The sequence below is a fragment of the Musca domestica genome, unplaced genomic scaffold (assembly GCF_030504385.1).
Source record: "Musca domestica strain aabys unplaced genomic scaffold, Musca_domestica.polishedcontigs.V.1.1 2, whole genome shotgun sequence".
In the NCBI taxonomy this organism is placed as follows: domain Eukaryota; kingdom Metazoa; phylum Arthropoda; class Insecta; order Diptera; family Muscidae; genus Musca; species Musca domestica.
This window is the reverse complement of record NW_026712249.1, coordinates 37,060,449-37,076,165: the sequence shown is the minus strand read 5'-3', so window position 1 is coordinate 37,076,165 and position 15,717 is coordinate 37,060,449. Positions and strand designations below refer to the sequence as shown.

The following is a 15,717-nucleotide window of genomic DNA, read 5'->3' as shown; positions in this document are numbered from 1 at the left end:
TTATCCTTTACTCTCTTTTCATTCTCTCTTTATCTATATCTCTTCTGCTATGATTTGACGGCAAATTTTGTGTCTCTTTGTGCATTTTTTCTCTTCTCTCTCTTTATTATATACTCTCTTTCTATACAACATTTGACTCTCTCTTTTGATTTCGCAACACCTTTCTCCAATGATATTTATATTTTTCTCTCCATCTGTTCATTGAAAAATAATTGTTCTTTCATTTTTTTTTTTCTTTCTTATTGCATTCTCTCATTTCCTATATTTTCTCCTTGATTTTCTGTTCATTTTACTCAATCCTTATGTATTGTTTTTCCCCCTTAATTTTCACTCCCAAAACTCCCTTTATATTCATATTTTTCTCTTGCTTCGAATACAAGTAGAACCTTCAGGTCGTCCCTTATTCCCCCAGTGGTCACATCATGTGTATCCACAATTTTTACCCGGTTCGCATCATAATCATGTAACAACGGCTAACATGCAACAGCAGCAACAGCAAACAAATATGCAACAGCAACAACAACAACAACATGTCCAGCAACATCATCATCACCAACAGCAGCAACAACAACAACAGCAATTATATTATCATCAACAAATGCCTTCACCGCCACCGCATCAACATCAGCAGCAACAGCAGTCAATGCAACAAACATCTCATTTACAACATCAACATCATCACTTGACACATCAACAGCAACAGCAGCAACAACAACAACAATACTATCATCATCAGGCCATGAATAATGCAGCTGTAGCAGCGGCAGCAGCTAGTTATGCCACTCATTGTCCTTCACCGCCTTTGGCTAACCAATCGACAAGTCCTTCAACATCTTCAACAACCAACACCTCACAGCCAGCCTCAACATCTTCACTTTCAAGTTTGGCCTCACAGCCACATCATCAGCAGCAACGTCATGGACAGAAACACCAACACTACCAGCCGCAACAGCAACAGCAGCAGCACATGACAGCTGGCGCTGGAGCCAATGGAGGAGGCCACTACAACATGATGAATGGCAGTCAAGTGTTAAATGGAAAAATATCGACGCCACAACAGCAACAGCAATACTCGAATCCCTCGGCTGCTGCTTCAGCTGTGGACATGAATGGTGCTGGCTATCATCAGCATCCACATGCCCATATGGCACAGCCACCACAATATATGCGTACACCTTCAACATCTTCCTCGGCCATGATGATGACGAATGGTCTAAATGGCATGACCTCAGCCCATCAAAATGGTATTGTCGATTATCATTCCCAACATGGGGGAGCTGGTGTTGTTGGAGGTGGTGGCGGTATGATGTTAAATGGTGGCGGCAGCGTTGGCAATCAAATTGCAAATGGCAATAATCCCAGTCTAATGCATAATAATGGCAATGCTGGCAACCCGGTCGCGGGCAATAATCACAGTTCTATGATCGTCGGTGGTGGGGCCATGAATAATGGTCGTAATATGCGTAATGGTCTGGGTGGTCATGTTTTGGGTTCAGCTGGTGGAGTTGTTGGTGGCGGCGGCGTTGGCATGCATGGTGCCAATGTCATGGCCTCATCATCGTCGGCATATAAACAAAACAATGGTATAAATAATAATTATCGTTACAATGGCCGTAGCGCAACAACTGGAACAGGTATTAAGCAAAACAAAGAGTACATACATATGCTCTTGCTCTCTTACTCTCTTTCTTCTCGCAGACTCTCTTATATGTAACTCTTACTATTAGCTAATAACCTTATATGATAAGAATTCTTTGGCTTGTTTCGTTTTGATTTACTTTGTTCATTTCATTTCGTTTCGTTTTTTTATTTTCTGGATAATCATTTCCGTTTCCTTTCTCTGGGAATTATTTTTCATGTACGTATGTATGTGAAAGCATTTCCTGCGATGAAATGAAATAACATAAAAATGTGAAATCTCAAAAAGTACATTTTTATGTTTCGGGCTTAATAGGCTTTTTTATGATATCATTTCTTCTTCTTCTTCTTTGTTTTTTTTTTTTTTTGCCTTCTCATTTTCCGCTTTGGTTTTATTTCTATGCCAGGGTCCTCGTTGTTGTACCCTTGTTATCTATCTACTTTATTGAAGAATTTTTTTTTGTTAATGCTGTTCAGTTGTTTTCGTATTTTTGTATTTATGGTTAATCTCTTTTTCATGTCCTTCAATGTTGTTGTTTTTTCTTCTTCTTTTAATTAGCTTGTTATTCGATTCCTTAAAAGCTTTTCTGTTTATCTTGAATTATTATTTGTTTTTTTTTTCGTCTTCTCTTCTTCCATTTACATTTCTTTCAAGTCTTTAATTTTGTTGAACATAACAACAACAACTACAAGGTGTATAGGGCTATAAATACAAACGGCTACCTCTTTTGTTCACTTGTCCAAGGTGCTTCTTCTTCGTTTCTCGCCTTTTTTTCATTTGCCTTGTAAATTTTATAAGTTTATTTATTTATTTATTTTTTGTTTTGCTCTTCACTTGGGATACCGTTTCATTTCTTTTTTCTTCTTCTATTTTTCTATTCTTTGTGTTTTTTATTGCTTCTCTCAAGCACTTCATAAATAAAGAGATGGCACCATTTTTTTGAGCACCTTTTTGACAGCACCATCAACAATTCTTCCCCACCTCCCCTCTCGAAGCAAAAACGCAATACCTGTACCATAGGCATGTTTTGTAAATAATATTTTAAATGATCAACATTAAAAGAAAGCATTTTTTGTTATCCAAGATAAAAATGAAGATAATTAAATAAAATAAAAAAGGAAAAATAATCTCAAATGATAATAACAAATAAAATATGGGTCAAGTGTGACAATGTGACAATTTTCAAAAATTAGCAGTGATTTAAAAATATATATTTGTTGAAGTGATTATTAAAAGAATGCCGATTTTTATATAAACAAGATAAAAAGTATCAGCCGAGAGATGTATACCCTCAGCCAATGTTCGATTATTTCTTCTTCTGTTATATTATTCACTGATATACCCCATCTTCACAGCAGATCTTGTATTAGTAGAAATAAACGGGGTGTGAAATATGAAGAAAACCGGATACTTATTTCGGATTTTATAATCGTATCGTTTGGATATTCAAAACTTTGACCCTTTGTGGGGAAGTTACCAGATGTTGTGTTATAGAAACATTGAGATGTGCCAAGTCTGAATAGAATCGGATGTTCACTTCGCGTTTTATGGCTTCATGAATATTCAACATTTTGACCCTTTGTGGGGGAGGTACAAGAAGGAATGGGCCGATCTCTACAATCTTTACAACAGATCTTGTTTTGATAGAAATATTCAGATGTGGCGAGTCTGAACTGAATCGGATGTTAACTTCGCGTTTTATGGCTTCATGGATATTCAAAATTTTGACCATTTGTTGGGGAACGTAACATATTTTGGGTTTATAAAAATATTGCGATGTGTCTAATTCGGACTTTTACATCATATTTTATAGGAGTTATAATTATTCAAAATGTTGACCCTTTGTGGGGAGTAACTTAATGGACTGGAGAGATATTGTCAATTTTCGCACCTGACCTAGCACTGATGCAAATATTAGGATTTTCAAACTTGGAGCAAAATCGGATAATCTTTTTTCTTTCTGTGCAGTAAAATATATTTTTATACCCTCCACCATAGTAAGTAGGAAATATTAAGTTTGTCATTCCGTTCTTAACCCTCGACATATACAATTTAGACCCCACAAAGTATATATATTCTTGATCAGCATAAAATTCTATGTCGATTTAGCGACGTCGGTCTGTGGAAATCAATCTAGCTTCCGAACGAATTGAAGTAGATTGACAAAATTTTACTCAAATGTATATTATGTCTCCAGGACTTTTGGTATTGAAAATGGGCCATGTAGGGCCACGTTTTGGCATAGCCCCCATATAACGGTACCCCCCGACATTCGGTAGTTTGATGATTTTAGCGATATTTTTCACCGGAATTCTTTCAAATTTGGTATTTGAAGTTCGTAATGAATACTACAGACTAAGACAGAAAATTGTCTGTGAAGGTCCACGTCTTCGTATAGCCCCCATATAACGGTATCCCCCGATATTCGGAATTTTGATGATTTTAGCTACATTAGTCACCGATTTTTTTGCTAAGTTTCGCGTTTGAATATTTTAATGGGTTATGACAAAAGTTACCTATGTAGGTCCATGTCGTCGTATAGACCCTAATATAACAGCTACATACGGTATTTTTAAGATTTTAACAGATTTTTAAAGAATTTTATCGTTTTTGAGAATTGCCAAATTCGTTCCAAATGGTGGAGGGTATTGAAAGTTTGGCCCGGGGGGATGTTGGGGGATGTACCAGAAAGAATGGACCAATATTGTTCATATCCGAACTCGATCGATGATAATAATATTACGATGTACAAAGTTTGGACCAAATCGGATACTCCATTCGGACGGACATCGCTAGATCAACTCCAAATGTCCTGAATTGGATTTTTACAGGGTAGGATTAAAGAAAGGAAAAAAACTGACATTCTGACTGTTTCAATTTTTTTAGTAAAAACTAGACGGATTCTGTCGACCTGTCAAATAGAAATAAATTGTGCGACAAGCTTATTTTTTAGAATATGGCATTTCTAACATCTTCGGCTAGTTTTGTCTATATTTTGCGAAGTTTAATCAAATTTTCGTTTTGTTATAACCATAACCAATTTATTTGTTATAACCATTTAGATTACATTCAATTATATGCCGATTTCTAGGGTTTATTCTATGAATTTTTCACTACAGGAATAGCGGACATGGTGATATTTTCAAATTTTGTGAGGAGAGAATTTCTATGGTTAGATGACTGTTTTTGCACAATTTTATTGTACGAATACGATTTAGGACTGATATATGAAAATTTAAAACTTCATACGCGATTTTTTTTTTTTTTTGTTTCTCGGCATTGTAAATTTTAGATACCAGACGTCACAGGAACAGATATTAAAGTTTAAGATTCAATTTTCGCAGAATATTTAGAACATTCTCGTACTATTTCTGCCATAAGACAACAAAATTGATCATATTTTTTAATTTTTCTTATTTATATACACAAAAATATAAATAAAATGTAATGAATGTCCATTTCATTAAATTGTATAAATAACACACAATATTTACAAAAATGTATACCCAAACGCATAACAATGAATGGATTTTATAGTCTAGTACAGAGATATCCTGATAAATGTACATATGTGTGTGTGATTGTATTTATTTACAAACATAAACAATTTAAAATCCATCCATTTTGTTAGGAGCACAAAGTATGTAGAAAATGGGTTATAAAACCGGCACTCGACTAGCATTTCCATCATACATGGCATTCTAAAATGATACTCCTTCTCTATAACTTTTTGGGGAACCAACTTCTGTTATGAATTCAATTTCAAATGCATGTGATCCCCAACAGGAGTCTCAATTTGTTTTGTTTTTTTTTTGGTTCACTAGAGTTCATTTTTGGGTTTATTTACTTAGCATCACGGCGAATAAAGTATATATACAGATTGTGGGTGATGGGCAGAAAATTACTAGCCGTACTCAATGGGAAAATTACTGGATACAGCTAACAAATAAAATAGCACACTCAGCAAATACTAAACATTTTATGTAACGTGGCTGTCAAGGGTTTGTCTGGATAGTTGCATCGATTTTAATTTGAATTTAATATTTTTTGTTTTTATTTTTATGTGCAGTTTTCTAAACGCCGATAAAACTCCATTGCTTTTCTACACTGATGACAGTTGTAAACGACTGAATTTCGTTCTATTTACTTTTTGGACCAACAAATAATGGCCGTATTGTATATATTCCTACTACATACACATGTATGTATTTATTTACATATTTGACTAGTATTTATTTATGTTTAAAATGCATAAATGCATGGCCACATGCCACACAATAGTCTCTCTGTCTATATTTGTATTACAACGACTGTTGAATAATTAATGGTTTCCATTGTATCTTGGTGATGGATACAATGACAGAAATAGAGTTTTTATTTAAAATTTCATTTGTTTGTTAGAAATAAAAAAATATATGTATTTTTGAATTTTTCATACGGTATTATTGTGATAAATTGCCAATAACAAATTGACAGTTAATTTTGAAAAGTTTTATGTGAAGCCATGTTTTAATGGATGCAAATCATTTAATAATTCAATGGAGAAAAATCACTGTTTTTTTTAAATTTTGAGTGCAATTTATAATGTATGACAGAACATGAATTTAATATACATATTTGTTAATAATATATGACTGACATTGTGGTAAGCATATAAAAGCTTATTGTTCATCAGATTTTTAGGGAGTTTTTAAAACATTTTCAAGAAGGATTTTAAAATTAATTTTTTTAGAGCCTTTATGTAGAACAATATAACAAAATGATGCATCAATTCCAATTTGTAAAGTATTTTGACTCAATACAGAGTTCAGGACATAACAAAAAAATGCTGCATGCAATAGTACACCCCAAATCAATTTTAGAAAGATTGTTAATACTGCTAAAAATGTTCGTTATCGAAATAATAACTTCAGCTTCAATGTGTCTTTGGATAAAATCCCTTTCCGAAATTTAGAGTTGCGGTAACAGTCCAATTTAAAAAAAAAAAACAACGTAGGAATGGAACTACTTGGTAAAAGCTTTACACATCGTAATCATTTTTTAAACAGAGTTTGGAGGGGCTCAAATTGTATCCGACAATCTAGCTTTGTATCCGACTTGGTAAAAGCTTCGCACATTGTAATAATTTTTTAACGATTTATGAGAAGCAAAAAACCCCAAAATTGGTCGCCTTCTCCACTTATCTCCTCCTAAAGCGTCAACATTCGTAACAATAGAAAATCTCCTAAGAATCATCACTTTCGAGATTTCTCGGGATTCTTAGGACTATCAACAATAAGATCAAGTGTAAAAATAGGATGACCCTATCACTTCTTTTCATATCTCCCGAACACATAGGAAACTTATTTCTCATAAAATGCCAAAGGCCCAAAAAAAAAAGTCGTGGAAACTTTATGAGCCTTAAAAAGATTAAGAATGGTTAGAATTTTCCAGAAAAAAAGTTATTCGAGATGGAATTCCAAGCGTGATAGTGTGATTTCTTTATATTTGGCTGGAAAACCACAAGTGGCTGTCGTTAGAGCACTCCAGCATTTAAATGTGAAAAAATCTTTTGTATCTTGTACCACCGCTCATTACCGTGATACTGGTAGCGTAGCCCGACGTCAAGGAAGTGGACGGAAGAAAACAGCAACATCAGCAGAAATGTTTCGATCGATACCAGCGTCTCAGTGGCTCGTGAGCTGTACATATCGCAATATTCCATTCGGCAAATATTGAAAAATGAGCTCGGGATAAAGCCATTGAAATTCCAAAAAGTGCAAGAGATTACACCACAACAGAAAGAAAATAGACTCAAAAGATGTAAAGAGTTTGCTTCGCATGGCTGAAAGTGGTGAACTGCCGAATTTGGTTTTTTCCGATGAGAAAACGTTCGTTGTCCGGCAGTTTGTAAACAAACAAAATGATCGTATTTGCTTGCCAAAGAGGTCAGCTGAAAATGTGCACCTTCGGATGTGGGCCGCCATAACAGCCGATGATCGCTCCCCGCTTGTATTAATCGACCGTAGCATCAGAATAAATGCCGAACATTGTCGTGAAAATATTGAGGAAGGTGTATTAAAGCCTTGGGCACGCAAATATTTTGGCCGCAGACCTAGGACATTCCAACATAAAAAAAGTATTTCGGGGGATATGCCCTTGGAGAATAATTTGTAAATCTTCCGTATAAATTGGGATAGAATAATTTTGGCATCTCTGGTACAAAATTAGGTATATATGTCCCAGTTTTTATATAGTATAGCCTCCATATAATGGTACATCCTAAGTTTTGAGTGAGAGTTAAGACACAGTTTTTCAACGGAATTGTTTGAGTTTGGGTATTTTTTAACCCATTTTAACCCTTCTGGGAGAAAATTGTCTATAAAGGTCCACGATTTCCTATAGTTGTCTCCGGGATTTAACATTTTTTAATGGAAATATTTGAAATGTGGTATTTAAAGTTCGTAATGGGCACAAACACCGTTGACACAAAATTGCATCCCAAAAATGGAACCACGTGATATTTAGCATTTTGAGGATTTGAAAGGCCCTTTATAACCCTATTGGGTTTTAAGATTTTTAGCAAGCAAACATTTGCTTTTTAAAATAATTTGAATTGGGTACCTTTGACTATATTTTCAAACATTTGACTCTTAACTATTATAAAAAACTATTTTCCACGAGTTGGCATTTGGAACACTTAGTGATAAAGTACTTTATCTGAGTAAATATACTAGGGAAGCATAGTTAAGAGCAAAAGTGGACTTTTATACTTTTTGACTTTTTCCTTTAGCATAAAAATCGGTTTTCGATCTGTTAATTCTGTGCAATTATCTTAAAAATATATTTTCGATTTTGGCTTTTCAAACTAAAGTCAATAGAAATCGACTCTCATCGTGGAAGTCGAAATCGACTATGGTTTTTAAAGATGATTTAATTATCTATAAGAGCGATTTTAAAAGTCGATTTCTATTGTAGATTTGTTGTCTGCTGTTGGGGGAATAAATGTAAGACATTTTCATATTTTCTGGACAAAATAAATACACTTTAATCTGGGAATATTTTATGGCTCGTATGAAAAAGAAAAAAAGAAAGATGTTCAATTAGTAACGAAAAATTCACCTTGTCCTTTGAACCTAGAGGCAAAAATTAACTTCCAATACTTAAAATCGTTTAATTCAATTCAAAATCAATCTATGTATTCCTAGCAGGCTTTAAATCCTGTTATAAGTTTTTTGTACTAAAGGTCCTGATCCCAATTTTGACTGTTTTTAAATAAGGATATGTAAGAAGTAGTACCTGTAAGAAAAAATGGATTAGTTCTAAAGAATGTAAATTTAAAACACAGAGAAATGTATCATGTTTTATAAAAAAATTAACGTTCATAGTTTTTCTTCAAAATATTGAACCTCTTTTCGATGTCTAGGAGTGAGTTATTTTAGTTTACCAACAAAACTATTATTTTTAAAGAACAGGTGCTGATATAGTTTCCCTACATATTTCCAAGGATTTTCTATCTAAACATTAATGAAATAAAAAAATATATGATTTAACAAAAAATACCTTGTATTTACTTGTTTTTGCTGTCTGTATATTTATTTTGTAAATATGTTATGTGCACTCACAAGCCGCAATTTTGAGTTATTTGAAATTTTTTTATTAAAAAAAAACGATAATTATTTTTATATAACATTTCCACTAAGTTATTTTAATATATTATTTATAAGTTGCAATTAATTTTCGCGAATAATAATAACGTTAATTAAGTTAATTTTTTGTAAACCTATTATAAGAGCAAAAATTTATAAAAAAAAAAAAAAACATTTTTAAACAAATACTAATTCCACATAATTTTCATTTTTCTGTTTTATTTTTTTTTTAACTTCAAATACCCAAAAGGTGGCCGTACCATACAAGATGGTGATTATGAAATAATTGTTGTCGACGAAAACAATCCCTCGGTGCTGGCTGACAACGATTCCCATTCAAGTGGACCTCCTTCAATTAAGGTAAGTGTTTGACAGAATATTTTCAATCTATATCATTAAGAATTGAATCGTTTCCAATAACCACATTTATACCGAACAACAAAAACCATTTAGAAAAAATTATAACAAACCCAAAAATAGAATAGATTTCAATGGTCCCCAGGATATCCACTTGTCTCCTAAATCATCATTTTGTTGAAGTTATTATTTTTGAAGAGAGAGAAGAAAAAAAACAACAGCGTTCTTTTGTATTAGAATAACACTTAACGAATTTGCCTCGTCCCCCTTTTCCATTTTCACAAATCATTTGGCATTTCCAAAAATAATTTGTGCTGCTATGTAAGATGTATAAAAAACATACCAAAGTATTTACTTTCAAGTACAACTTGGCATTAAAGGATTTCCTTTTTAAGTGTGCTACCAAAATCAAATCGTCTCTAAATGTGGAAAAATCTTCCCTTACGAACTGGAAGAGGTTCCACCCCCCGTGCTGCTCTTTCATGTCATTGATGCAAAATCATTAAAATGCATTTCCAGACTTATGGAACGAAATGAACTTTTGCTTGAAGATTACTAGAGTTGTCTTCATCGTCATCGTGCCTCGTCCTCTCGCCTACACCCCTTCTCAACCCCCATTGCCTGCTTACTACTTACATAGCAGCATCAATGCAATTATTTTTACACTCCATCCTAAGCTGAGTGTTATTTCTAGATTTACTCTCTCTCTCTCTCCCCTTAGTTGTTTTTGTGCTCCAAGTAAACATAGCTCTGTGTAGGAACTTCTTGAGATTTTCACTAGATTTGTTCTTTGAATGTAATATATTTGAGGATTGTTTTTTTTTTTTGGTTCTCCTTGTTTTTCTTGGCTTCTCCTTGTGAGCTGGAGCTTTTGACGTAACATAAAGCCAAAATGCTGCATGCTGAATTTTTTATATTTGTCTTTTCCGTTTTCCCCAATAAGATTTCGCATTTCCTTCTTCTCGTTCATCTCCTCCCCTTGTTGTTTTTTTTTGGGTTTTGTACAATATAGATAATGTTCAATTTAGCATGGTTTTTGCTCGTTTTGCTTTGGGCAAACAAAAAATAACAAAAACACACACAATCAACATTCATTATCCATTTTAAGAATTATTTTTTCACAACTTTCTTTTTTGGTGAATATCTTGATTGCGAAGGTAAGTGACCAAAAATTGAGAGAGGATGAGATAAAATTTGAATTTTTTATTGAAAATTTAAATGAAAACTAAAATTAAATGACTAACAAAAATAATTAAAAATGGCGTTAAGTTGAATTTTTTATGTGAAAAATTGAATTATGGTTAAATCGGCTAACCTAAAAATATCGAAATAGACTATGTCTATATCGAATTTGTTTGAGAAAAGTTAAACTATCCACGCTAACCCGAATTATCTGTTGGAAAAGGTACCAAACACTTCAAAATACCTAGAATCAGCTGGTACTGCTATATGGCTATTCCAAAAGGTATATTTTTTACGAGGAAGAAAAGTCCCAAATGTCAAAATGAAGCCATTTTGGCTTAAATTAAATATATCTTAGGAATATAATTCAAGTTTGTTTCTATTCGACCTTGTCCAATGTAATTTCAATAAATAAATTTTTCTTTGAGCTTTAGGTCTGCGTTTTTTTCTTTATTCAAAGGAGTAGTATCAAAGCCCTTGCAAAATATCAAATTTATATCCAAGTGCGCATGGCTTAACTGACATTGCGCTGACAAGAATATATATAATATTTGGGCACCCGACGAATATTTCGAGAAATTGCAAACGGAATTATAAATATAATGTGACCTCCATTTTATAGTTTTTATAGTTAAACAAGAATTTTTGAAAATATATGTCGGCATAACGGTAACCCAAGTTCAGGTTTGTTTCTCAAATTCCACTGCATTTCATGGCTTGCCTGTTACCATTCGAAATCTTGTTTTTTCGGTAAGGAGTTGTCTATTTTTTTTTTTTTTTTTTGAAATCTGAATGTAGTCTTTTGGCACTCAAATTATTGCAAATCCAAAACCCCAAAAAATATATATATATAAATCTCCCAAAACATGATAAAAAAATTCCAAAAATGATTTAAAAAGCCCTAAATTTACTCGAACTTTATACGTTACAACACTTCCATCACCTCTAGGTCCAGAGTGAGGGGACCAAAAAGGGACAATATCGGACAACTTCTTCTTCTTCGGAAATGGACCTAAGAACCCGATTTTCTCAATATTTCTACAAATATTAAATCTAATTTAAAAACAACTTCTTCTGAAACCCGTACCCTAACCACCATAAGACCGAAACCAACCCTTAGAGGGTAAACATTTTGAGTAATGATACCTCAAAAAAAAAAGTAAAAGTAGGGTCCGTTTTTTTTAATATTTTGATTTTCTTCAAATATTTGAGCGGGTCGAAAAATATCGGGACACTCTTCCTTAAACCTTCCCTAGAAAATGACATAATTTTGAATAACAAAAGCTCTCACAAAATGGACTTAAGAACCTGATTTTTTCAAATTTATCTATTTTCACGTGGATGTGAAAAAAAATTCAAAATAAAAATATTTGAAATAGTGTTAGAATTTCGTAACAGCCCTCCCCCACAAAAGGTAAAATTAAAAAAATAAATAAATAAAAATAAAAAATCCATACAATTCCCAATTGAATGAGCTCTGATTTTCAAAAAGCATTTTGAATGGTTGAAATTGACGTATTTTATAAAAAAATATATATTTAATTTGGCGTACCATATTATAAACCCTTCCTGCAGAAAATGTTCGGTACATGTCTATTATGAAACCTGTGTTAGAAGATATCACTTGATATTCTGTATTGGGAAAGTTGTAGCCCCATTATTCTACAAAATTAACTGTAATTTAGCAGTTCAGGTTCCCATTGAATAAAAATTCGTCCTATATTTTAATGTCGGTTCACATTTTGATATAAGCCCCATATAGCGATTACAACCGATTTCAGATATTTTTAGGCTTCTGGCCATATTTTCCAACCGAATTAAAGCTCCAATTTTTATTTATGGACCTTAAAACCCCTTTATGTAGGTTTGAATTCATTTTTTAGTATAACCATGATAGTTTGGTACCACTTGATTTTAGTTCAGTTCACAGCTCTCATTAAATGTAAATTCGACCATTTTTTTAACATTGTTTCACGTTTCGACCTAAACTTCATAAAATGATTTTAGATGTTCTTAAGGTTCTGGATGTCTCATCGGATAAAACACATTCTCTCAAACATTTTTCAAAGATTGTCCGGGTTCAGGAAATGCAATGCTCATTTTTACATTATTTTATTTTATAAACGAATTTTTTTAATTTATAAACGCAGTTTTTAAACTAAATATTTCACAATTTGATATTTTTGGTTTGAAACACAAAAAAACTATGTGAAAAAATATTATGTACTCAAAGGTATTATACATGTAAATATATCTCGAAATTTTAGAGATTCTGATGACAACCAATTTGACAATAATTTAAATTCTCACATGGGTCACCGGGCCAAACTAATCGCGTTTTCATTGTTTTTTTTTTTTATAAAATATAAAAAACTACAGTTTACAGTATAAAGTACGAAAATATATGCTCAAACCACCTTGATTTAGTCTATCATTTATTGAAAAAAAAAAAAAAAAATAAATTCAAAACAATATGCAAATTTCTCTCCTCCCCTGATTTCTGGTTACTTGTTGCGCAACAATAAATATTTATTAAACAATATTTTTAAACATTTAAATTTATATTCATATAAATATTTTATTCATATATCATCACTCATACTCTATTTAAGACAAAAAAAAAAACTAAAAATTCAACTAAACATATAAATAAATAAAAAAACATAAATCTATAATTTAATTCAATTTTCTATTTAATTTTTTTCCAACTCATACAAAATCTACTGCGACAAAAAACCTAAATTAATTTATTGCATGTATGGCTATGTTTGTTTGATTTTTTTTACAAACAATTGTGATCATAATTGAATTATAAAACAACCGACCAACAAACCACAAACAAATAAAAAATTACAACAAAATTAACACAAATCCACTAAAAAATCGCAAAACAAAAAACAAAATTTACACACACAAAATACTCAGAGTCCTAAAATGCCAATGAAATCCCAAACAACGACAACGACCAATACACCGACAACACTGACAAAAACATCCACAGTGACCACAACGACAGCAACACCAACGACGACAGGGACAACGGCGTCGTCAACGCCCACGACAATGGTGGCCACCGGTGCCGCCCTGGTCAAAACAATGACAACAACAATTAATTCGGTATTATTGAATAATACACTAACAACAACAAAGACGACAAATAAATTACAACAACAACCATTATCGCCTCCCAAACCAGTGGTGCCACAAAAATTACCCAAGGTAAACAAAATGAAAATTTTCGCAAAACAAAAAAAAACGTATTTGTGTCCCATCCATAGAAAAAAACTGTTCTCCGTCACCATCAAAAATTCAATAACCCACAAAAAAAATCGATTTGAATTCGATTAAAAATTCACCCCAAAAACAGATAAAAAAATTTCACAAACTATCAAAGTAGTCAACCAAAAAAATGTTATATAATAATAATCATTTGTAACACCACTCAATTAGAAAATTGTTCACCACAGCCACCGCAATCACAAAACCACGGACTAGGAATACAACAATACATTCTGGCATTCCAGCGTATTTTTTGTTCGTTTTCGGTTTTCTGTTTTTGTTTCGTGTTTTTTTTTCATTTGTGTTTGAAGTTTGTCTAAAAGAAAAAAATAGATGTTATATATTACACTGGTATACAAATTGCATAAAATGATTTAAAATTATTTTTTAATTTTATATTTTTATGATGAATAATGAAATCTACTAATAAATTCACATATCATATACAGAGTGAGATAAAAAACTGCAACAAAGTCAAACGCCATAATTTTTAAATGTTTTTTTTTTAATGTTATTGAATGAAAGCAAAAAAGTCGGAAATACCATCAAATTTTAGAATAAGTTTAGATTTATTCGAATTGGTCACCTTTGGTATGAATTATGGCCTTCAAACGGCCAATGAAACCGTCACACGCTGCCCGAATGTTGTTCAGTTCAGCTTGAGGTGATCGCCGCTTTGGTATTTTTTAAAGCCAACCTTGCTTTTCAAAATACTTCAGACACAATAGTCCAACGGATTGGTATCCGGAGATTTTGGTGAACAGTGTTGACATGATTGTTTGGATTTCCGTTGTATTTTGTTGCTGCAAAATAGTCTAACTTAATCCCATTTTTTTAGTTTTTATAAAAATAATTTTTATTTATTAGTGGAGAAGAAATCCTATAAATACTAAATTTTTAGAAACCCCATTTCAAAAAATTTGCAATTATTCGGAAATTATTTCAAAATCCAATAACCTATAGTTCATTTTTAGTAGAAAATCAAGAATTTAGTTTTCAAATGCCGGACTTCCTTAAGAAATGTTGTTAAACCCTGAAAAATATTTAAAATACTCATAGAATTTTTCAAATCCAAAAATATTTTAAAACATATCTAAAAGTATCCTAGAATTTAAAATTCCATTCATTCCAATCATTTGAAATATATATGCATCAAAAATTCCATATTTACAAAAACTTATCTCAAACCCCATCTTAAAAAAAATTGAAATTATTTAAAAATCCAAGAAGTCTGTAGTTTATATTTAGGAAAAAGCCATAATTTTATTATCATAAGATGCTTCAAAAATTTTACAAATGCCGAAATTCTTAAAAAAATATTGGAAACCCCTGAAAAATATTTTGAAAAATTCAAAAATTTTCGAAAAATATTTTAAAAACCATGAATTTAAAAAAAAAATGGAATAGCTGTATTTAGAGAGATTTTATTTAATTTTTTTTAAAGAAAAATTTCATCTGCATGGCTAGAGAGAGGGTGTATATCATTTTAATCGGCCAAAACGTGCCTCATCGAAGTAATGGTTTTAGGCACTAGCCCAAATCCTAATACTTGCATCAGTGCTAAGTCATGTACGAAAATGGTCCACTCGGTCCACTCCACCAAGTACCTATCCCACAAAGGGTTCAAATTTT

The 15,717-nt window shown here is 32.2% G+C and overlaps 1 protein-coding gene across 10 annotated transcripts in view; it reads left to right on the top strand.

Moving 5' to 3' along the window:
• The window catches only part of LOC101897857 (neurobeachin), a 236,395-nt gene that overhangs the window by 197,933 nt on the left and 22,745 nt on the right, over positions 1-15,717 (top strand). For 4 of the 10 annotated variants that reach the window (XM_059122131.1, XM_059122129.1, XM_059122128.1 and 1 more), the window contains 3 exons: positions 384-1,634; positions 9,518-9,627; positions 13,732-14,025. In XM_059122131.1, coding sequence (XP_058978114.1) covers positions 384-1,634; positions 9,518-9,627; positions 13,732-14,025 — 1,655 coding nt within the window. The remainder of the gene's footprint in view (positions 1-383; positions 1,635-9,517; positions 9,628-13,731; positions 14,026-15,717) is intronic. The other 6 variants (XM_059122136.1, XM_059122130.1, XM_059122138.1 and 3 more) reach the window with 3 other exon arrangements.